General features: G+C 36.4%; 1 protein-coding gene across 4 annotated transcripts in view; it reads left to right on the forward strand.

Annotated features, from left to right (window-relative positions):
• Positions 1-5805, forward strand: part of LOC139761703 (fumarate hydratase, mitochondrial-like) — a 29080-nt gene extending 23275 nt beyond the window's left edge. For 2 of the 4 annotated variants that reach the window (XM_071686068.1, XM_071686066.1), the window contains 5 exons: positions 216-435; positions 2520-2664; positions 3471-3618; positions 4920-5081; positions 5330-5805. In XM_071686068.1, coding sequence (XP_071542169.1) covers positions 216-435; positions 2520-2664; positions 3471-3618; positions 4920-5051 — 645 coding nt within the window. In that variant the 3' untranslated portion in view covers positions 5052-5081; positions 5330-5805. Of the gene's footprint in view, positions 1-215; positions 436-2519; positions 2665-3470; positions 3619-4919; positions 5082-5311 lie in introns of all 4 variants that reach the window. The other 2 variants (XM_071686069.1, XM_071686067.1) reach the window with 1 other exon arrangement.
• The last annotated feature ends 3162 nt before the right edge of the window (positions 5806-8967 follow it).

Raw genomic sequence — 8967 nt, forward strand, 5'->3', positions numbered from 1 at the left:
CCATGGAAAGCTGTGTAGGTATGTATATGTGCGTGTGTGGACGTATGTATATTCATGTGTATGGGGGTGGGTTGGGCCATTTCTTTCGTCTGTTTCCTTGCGCTACCTTGCAAACGCGGGAGACAGAAAAAAAAAAAATGTTTCTGAATTATTTGGTACTTTTGTTGTGTTACTGTCTCTGCAGACTTCCTGCAATTTTAAATTTGATATTGCAGGTCTCAGAACTTACTGGTCTACCGTTTGTGACTGCACCCAACAAATTTGAAGCTTTAGCTGCACATGATGCTATGGTGGAGGTTTCTGGTGCATTAAATGTGTTAGCATGCTCTATCATGAAGATTGCCAATGACATAAGATTCCTTGCATCTGGTCCTCGCTGTGGTTTAGGGGAGCTTTCATTACCGGAGAATGAACCTGGGTCATCAATCATGCCTGGTAAGAGTTTACGGAAGTATTGAAATATTATTAATGAGAGATGTGAGAAAAGTATACTACCTTTCTTTCCAAAGAGATGTTATGGTAGAATGTCTTTTGAGCTTTAATGGATTGTTTTTTGAATTTGAGAATTAAGAATGAATGCAATTGTCAGCAGATTATTTTACACTGATCATGATCTGCTTATGATGAAAAAATTATAATTTATTTTTTCATTGTCACTTATTCTTTGGTGAGGTAGCATCGCGAACAAATGAATAATGGTCATAGTTCACAGCCACTTTAACTGTCATATACAATGTTCTAAAACCAGCACCTTCTATTCAGAGTGTTGTATGGATGCAAGCTGTAGGCTACAGGTGAAAAAGTGTGGAAGAGGTTGGATGTATTGGAATTAAAATGCTTGAGGACAGTATGTGGTATGAGGAGAATTGAACAGATATGATAGAGCAAAAAAAAGGATGTGGCAGTAAGAAGAGTATGGTTGAGAGAGCTTAATTTGATATGAGATGGTACAGGTAAATGGAGAGGATGAGTTAGAATAGACTGACTTTTAAGTTGTACATGTCAGAAGTGGAGGGAATGAGGAGAAGGGGAAGACTGAATTGGAATTAGAAGGATGGATTTAAAAATGCTTTCAGTAAATGAGATCTGAACATATAATAGGGTGTGAGGCAAGCACAGATAGAATGAATTTGAACAATGTGATATATAGGGAGTGACATGTCAGTGGTCTAAACCAGGGCATTTGAAGTGCTTGAGGAAACATAGAAAGGCCTTAGGGGCCTGGATGTAGGTTGGAGACTCTTTTTTATGATGGGTAGAGATTGGACTTGAGCAAATGAGGATGTTTTTTGTCTGTTCCCAGCACTACCTTGCCACATGGGAAATTGCAAACAGGTATGAAAAAATTGTTTTTATAATTGTAGAATATTGTTTTTATAATGATATCTCTGGGGTTGGAGAGAAAGAACCGTACACTCATATCTGATATGTATCTTAAAGGTTGACTAAGAGGGTTGGGAATGGGATTGGAAAACCTTCCCTTCTGAATTATTACTTTAACGAAAATAGGAGCAAATGGAGCTAAGAGATGATTTTTCGCAATGGCTTTGTCATCGTTTTCTGATGCTGCTTTGCTAAGGCAGGAAACAACAAATAGGCATAGCAAAGAAATCAAGATTGAAAAGAAAATATTAATGCTTCAGCCTTTAAAGATGGTAAAGCCCCATGTTTGTAAAAGAATTGTTTCATTTCATGATAAAAGTTATTGATATATGTCTATAACATACTTAGGGATTGAGAGAAATACCACCCTCGTATCTCCTGGTTGTTGTAGAATATGACTGAGTGAGTTGAGAGCAGGAAGCTGAAAATTATCCCCTGTAGTATTATTACTTTTCTTAAGGAACTTAGGAAGGATACCAAGTGAGGGTATATCCTTTAAAAGGCACATTTGTGTGTTTGTGACAACGTTGCTAATGCAGGACACATTGAACAAGCATAAAAGAAAAAACAGACAAGTTTGAATACCTTGTGAATATAAGCTTGTAAGAGAGGTATGGCTCCTCCTACTCCCACTGCTGTGTGCTTGATATCATGAGGGCTTTACCATTCTCATTAGTCTGATATTTACTGTTTTTGAAATGGTTTGTTTTGATAATTCAGTATATCCTTCATATGTTGATCCTATGTAGTATTCTCTCCAAAACACCTCTTTTTCACTTTCTCATATTTCTTATAAATCCATGTATATCTGTTTATCTATCTGTATCTCTGACACCAGTATGCAAATGGAACTCCCTCAAGGGGGTGACCATGGCAATAGAGTCTCTATAACTAGTGAACTTCAGTCCTGTTTCTTAGCCATTAGTGCCTCATCTTTAACAGGCCATTAGAAGAGGGCAACTTTCACATAGTGTTTGCAGAGGCTCTTTCCTAATGTAATCTATGTATATTCTAAACTCATTTCCACATGGATTTCCCAGAAGAATAAGATAATTTGTATGATTCTATTACGTTATCATGTCAGTTTACCTAAACTGGACATGATGCAATTGCAGTATACCTTTAATCACTTCCAGGTAAGGTGAACCCCACCCAGTGTGAGGCTATTACGATGGTGGCAGCCCAGGTGATGGGGAATCATGTTGCTGTTAGTGTTGGTGGCTCAAATGGTCATTTTGAACTCAACATCTTCAAGCCCATGATGGTAGCCAATGTTTTGAGGTACAATATGTTGGGTGATGTATCCCTGATAAGATTTATAGTAGAGCTTTTGTTCCTCTTCAGTCCTATGGAGATTCTGTGATTCACAAGCGTTTGTGTTCATGATTATTAGGAAATTTTGCAATCTATTTGTTTATATCTTGTAAGAATATTTCTGTTGTATAACAGGGAAACTTGTATGTAACCCAAAATCTACTACACTTATCTATACATTCTTTCATAGTCTCTTGCTCTTTATTCATCATCCATTTTACTTTAAATCTTCATTTATTTACTTGAAACTCATCTCCTGCAGATACATTTTCTCTTGTAATTCCTCTTACATCTTTTATGTAATGGTTTGGGATATGTGTATGTGTCTATTGTCAAAGGGAATTTTTGTTTTTCATGAGCTTCTGTCTATTTGGAATAGAAAGAAGTGTAGTGAAGATGAGGTTGTTGAAAAGATGAGTTTATTGTAAAAGTCGGGGTGAGTGAAGATGAGGGTGTAGTGAAGGTAAAGGTGTAGCAAAAATGAGGCTGTGAATGTGAGTGAGTAATGAAGGTGAGGATATATTGAAGAAGGTCTTTTGTGGGAAATGAGGCAGTCCTTCTTTTCACACATTGTACTGCATTTATGGCACACAGTTGGCTGGAGCTAGGCCAAAACAGTATGTAGAATTCATATATGAATTATTTTACTTTGTTGTTAGAATTTTGACCCTTGATGATGTGGATATGGCTGGTGGGAACTGGTGTGTTATCTGAAAATTTGAGAATGATAGTGATATGCGTGGTTAGGTGAATTATTTGTTTTTTCTTGCCAGGTCCATTCGACTCCTCGGAGATAGCTGTCATGCTTTCGTGAACAACTGTGTGGTGGGCATTGAGGCAAATAGGGAACAAATTCACAAACTTCTCCACGAGAGCCTTATGCTTGTCACTGCCCTCAACCCACATATTGGTTATGACAAGGTATGCAATTATAAATTCTAATGAATCACAGTGGTAGAATTCTTTTGTTGAAAATTGTTCATGTTTTGGTTACGTGCTGCAAAGCAATCTTCCAGTTCATGTCTTCATAGAGTGTCAACTTATTAGCATCAGTTGTTGAACATTAGCTCTGCCTAGGGACTTCAAGCTTTTTTATTAAGGGTATGATTACTCATTTGTTTCAGCTTCCTTTCAGAAGAGACAAACACTGCACATTGTTATGCTTTTTGTGTCCTTAAAATGAATTTTTGGTCACAGTTATTGTAAATTATTGTGAATTATTAGACTTCTTAATTATACAAACATCGTGAATATCTGTATATTATTAGTAGCTTGACTTATATGTATTGTATTTTTTCAAACTTAATATGCTATTTTTATGGGATTCACTATGATCGTATAGATGAATATTTGCCATGCTTTTCTAAGTTAAGAATAATGCATATAGGAATATTGAGTGACAAAGGAATACAGAAGAAATCAAACAGCAACAGCATTTCTTTAAGGCTTTTTATGGTAGTAGAAGAAATCAGAAACTGTGTAGAGAAAATATGCAAACGAGTAGATAGTATAAAGAGAAATGCCAGAAACTGTGGGTTGTAGGGATATCCTGTGCATGTTAAGCCATGTCTTGTTACAGTATTAGACATAGGATGTGCGCATATGAAGCCATTGTTTGTTATGGGCTTGCCCTTTCTAAAGTAAGATAGGCTGCTAGTTTTGAAAGAAAGCTAAGAGTGTCCCAGGGTCCAAAGGCCAGTTTAATTTTATCTTTCTTCTTTCTTTCAAACTATTCGCCATTTCCCGCATTAGCGAGATAGCGTTAAGAACAGAGGACTGGGCCTTTGAGGGAATACCCTCACCTGGCCCAATTCTCTGTTCCTTCTTTTGGAAAATTAAAAAAAAACCGAGAGGGGAGGATTTCCAGCCAACCGCTCCCTCCCCTTTTAGTCGCCTTCTACGACACGCAGGGAATACGTGGGAAGTACTCTTAATCCCCTATCCCCAGGGATATATATATATATATATATTTTTTTTTTTTTTTTTTTTTTTTATACTTTGTCGCTGTCTCCCGCGTTTGCGAGGTAGCGATATATATATATATATTTTTTTTTTTTTTTTTTTTTTTTTAATGTGGCACCTGACCTGTACAGATAGGAGTATGGGTCCCCTCCAGATCTTTTTATGGGTGCAGGTAGATGCAGACAGGTTTGGCTGGAATAGATGGAGATGTGCCTAATTTTATTTCAATTTTTTCAATAGATATTTTGGTATTTTCATAGGCTGCAAAAATTGCTAAGACGGCCCATAAAGAGGGAACAACACTAAAAGAAAGTGCCCTTAAACTTGGTTACTTGACTGAAGAGGAATTCACAAAATGGGTGCGACCAGAAGACATGCTTGGGCCTAAATAAATGAAATACCAAATAGCTTCTTGGAGAAAGGTAGGATGATTCAACTTTTAGCCCTATATTTTTGCAATAATTTGTTATAGATGAACTGATACATTGTACCAAAGTGAAATTTTTGTGATAAATCTTACCCTAAATATTTGGCACATATTTTCTGTGATGTACTGAACAGTATTTTAACTGTGCGTGCCATCTGTAGTACGTAGTTTGAAAAAGGTTGTATCATAAGGGTACATTTTTAGTAAACTGATTAATTTTTTTAGGATTTCCACTTTTTTCAGGATGAATTGACCCTGCTTTCTGTAATACACAAGGAAACCGAACAGCCATAAGTGTCTCAATTGTGATGTGGACATGTGGAATTAGAAAAATTCAAATTTGGAGTGACAATAGGTAAAATTATTAGGATGTAGATTGATGGAAAATTGATTAGATTCACAGCTGCCCAAAGAATGTATTTAAGATATATTCATCTTTGAGGAAATTAATCATCCACGACATACTTAGGGAAGCCTGCATTTTATGAGAAACCCATTTACGGTAATATTAATGTTACTAGATTTTATATTTGTATCTTTATTTTCTTATACATGTATAATAAAGTCTATGATGAAATATGTGTTAAAAATTCTCTTTTCTTTCTATAAAGATGTAATTTCATACTGATTTACCACGAGCTTTGTACATAATGATTGTTGAGACCAAAACCAGGAATTTTGGATCTACCCATAATTGTTTAATAAATGAATACAAAACATATTGCAGATTTGATATTAGATCCTTATATTGTTAAGGTGAGAATTACTGATAGTGAAATATGTATGTATATGTATCTGGATACATTTGTGATACTGCAGAACAGCTGGAAAGGAAATAGTTATAGAAATGATTTCACAGTTGTGAGTGTGAAGTTAGAAGAGTGGATATTGAGAAATGATGTAAAGAGAAGGTATGGGTTAGAGAAGGGATCTGTTGAGTGAATTGATTATTTGACTTTAAGATGATATGGGGATTTGAAAATATGGACTAAAGCAGCTGGGAAAAACCATAGAAAGGTCTGTGGGGCCTGGTTGTGGATAGGGGTCTGTGATTTCAGTGCTTTACACTTGACAGCTTGAGAATGTGTGTGAGCATATGAGGCCTATTCTTAGTTTGTTCTTGGCATTACCTTGCTTGTGTGGGTAACAGCGAATGTATATGAGAGAGAGAAGATGATGATGACTTATTATACATTTCATGTAAAAAACCCAGGACTGCTTTCCAAGAAGGGTCCTGGTTTTACCCTGGACCTCTTTCCTGGAGTTCCTGCAGCCCAAGGGTGCACTATTTCCCACAACAGGATAATTTGGACACCTTTGGAGTAAGTTCTTTGATGAGTCTGCACTTCCAATGATGCTGCCTCACTAGAGGTGACATTTCATGTATGATGCAACCCCAAGCAGACAGAGCCCTGATAACACGAGTGAGGCAAAGGGATGGAGGTGAAGAGAAAGACCAAGGGCGAAGTGGAAGGATAGGTGGATGAATAGGGTTGTATGATGCGACTGTATGAGGACTGAGATACATGGAATTGATTCTTTATGGCCACCATACTGAACAATAAGAGGAGACTTTTCAAAAGAGTAATTCATTTTTGATACTTAAGATCATATTTATGAAATAGATTAAGGTATTATAGAGAGGTAATCCATGATCAACCATGAATGCAAGTACATCAGGTACTACCATCACATCATCATACTTATGGGTTACTTAAAAGTCTCTTTGAGGGGGATTTTTAATAGAATAAAGACAAACTAAGTGATAAGAAAACCTCAATAATCATCCGGCATCAATAATTAAGAATAATGTAGTTGTGAACGTAACTCCTGAAAACTCATCTGTAGATGATTAAAGTTGTAATTTTAGAACTGCCTGAAAGTACTAGGTTTCCCAGTGACTAGGGGATAAACTCTCGTATTAACTTACGTTAGAACCCAGCATCATAGGCAATAAATTCTAGTTTAGGGATTACTTTCGAACGGTAATAAACCAGGATTACATGAAAAATGGAATATTCAACACATTACTCAAATGTCTAGTCGAAGAATCAAGATGTATCCTAATGAGTCAACTGCTGACACAGTGAATGAAAAATAATGGTGTAATTGCTGGTGCATAGATAGAATTCTTATCTTCCTCAGACACCAAATGCGACCAACTTCAGACCCCTTACTGACTCAGTCTAACTGAAACAAGTAATGAAGTTAGGTGAATGGTAAAAATATCCCTAACTCAGGCTTCTTTGTTACTGCAAATGAGACAGTTCATCAGGCAGTGTGACCTGGAAAAAGTGATCATTGCTTTGAAAGTTTCTGCACTAGCAGACTGCAGCTGAAAACAGTTGTTTCACCTTTTTGTCACCTAAACACAGAAAGCATTAGCTCAATGGTAGGTTTTATGTGTCTATTTAAATCTATATCTATCTACCTATACCTATCTATATCTATATTCATGATTGCTATATTCAGGACCTTCATCCAGCAAAAACTGCAAGAAGTATAAAGGAAATATTGGTGATTAAGCCACGTGGAATTTTCACTGTAAATGGGTGCCAAGTGACAGTGAGGAAGCCTTGCATACTGCTGTAATATGTAGGTAGTATTATATAGCATACCTAAAGGCTTAGTCATCTGTTCTTTACGCTACCTAGCTAACGAGAGAGATGGCGAATATGTTTGAAAAAAAGGATTTTTTCCTCAAGGTATGAGTTACGGTGTTACTTGTGAAATATGCCAGACATCATTAATGCATTACATTGTAATTTTTATTATTGCATCATGTTTTGTAAGCTCACATGAAAATAAACTGGATATTTAAAACAGCTTCAGTATGACTTTGAGACACCAAAGACGAGATGAGCTATGTAGTGAATTATTATATCCTATTTACAGCAAATATTAGAAATATATCTTATGGCGATATACTAAATATGGTGAATTACCACTTCAGAAAGTCGTAAAATGGGAGATGATTTAACAAAGGTGTTTGAGTAGCTGAAATGAATGAATAAGATGGACATCATTAAGGAAATGAAATTAAGTATTCAAGACAGAAATTTAAACAATAGGCGCAGAATGAGAGATGGTTTAACAAAGGTGTTTACGTGGCTGAAATAAATAAAGAAGATAATGAAATTGAGTATCAGGACAGAACATGAAACTCTGTATTTTCTAGATACAAAAAGATTAAATATCAAATGGTTTGGAAAGTTGCTGATGAATGACGGATTACCAAATTATATAACAAACGCAAATAGGTTAGCGAGGTACATGAGTGAACATGGATGGATATAGTTAGATCAAAAGCAGCCATTTATGCTCCCCATAGGCCTTAAGGATTTAACTCTGGGCAACAAACGACCTTTGAGCAGTCTGAACCAATTCTGCAGCCAGGTGTATAGCAAGAATCGCTTACTTTTGGTTACCCTATGTTGTGTCACATCTGCTGTCAATATACCCAATCATGAAGTAATTAGTATTTTAATCTGAAGAGAATTGTGTGCATAATGTTCAGGCCAAAGAAAGGTTGTCAGCGATATCTAGTATGCCCGACTGTTTCTGCACGTATCCACTGGTCATTTAATTAAAGTCCAGGGTTGGTTTTAAACTCTTCAACTTTTATTCGTGAACCATCCAAGGGTGTATGGTACATTTCAGCGTAATATAGCAACCAATTAAGTATGATTTTTCCGGTCCGTATTCGAAGTAATCAATGATTACTGACAACAGAATGCATAGATGCCACATGTCACCCTTAACTGTACTTGCCATCTAAACCATCAACAAGGCCAGTTACCCACATGGAAGCAAGGTGGTGGGTAATATTCGCTCTATTTACCATTCCTCTGGCCTTTAGTATTAACAAAAGACAGTGTGTG

This window comes from Panulirus ornatus, chromosome 41, assembly GCF_036320965.1.
Source record: "Panulirus ornatus isolate Po-2019 chromosome 41, ASM3632096v1, whole genome shotgun sequence".
In the NCBI taxonomy this organism is placed as follows: domain Eukaryota; kingdom Metazoa; phylum Arthropoda; class Malacostraca; order Decapoda; family Palinuridae; genus Panulirus; species Panulirus ornatus.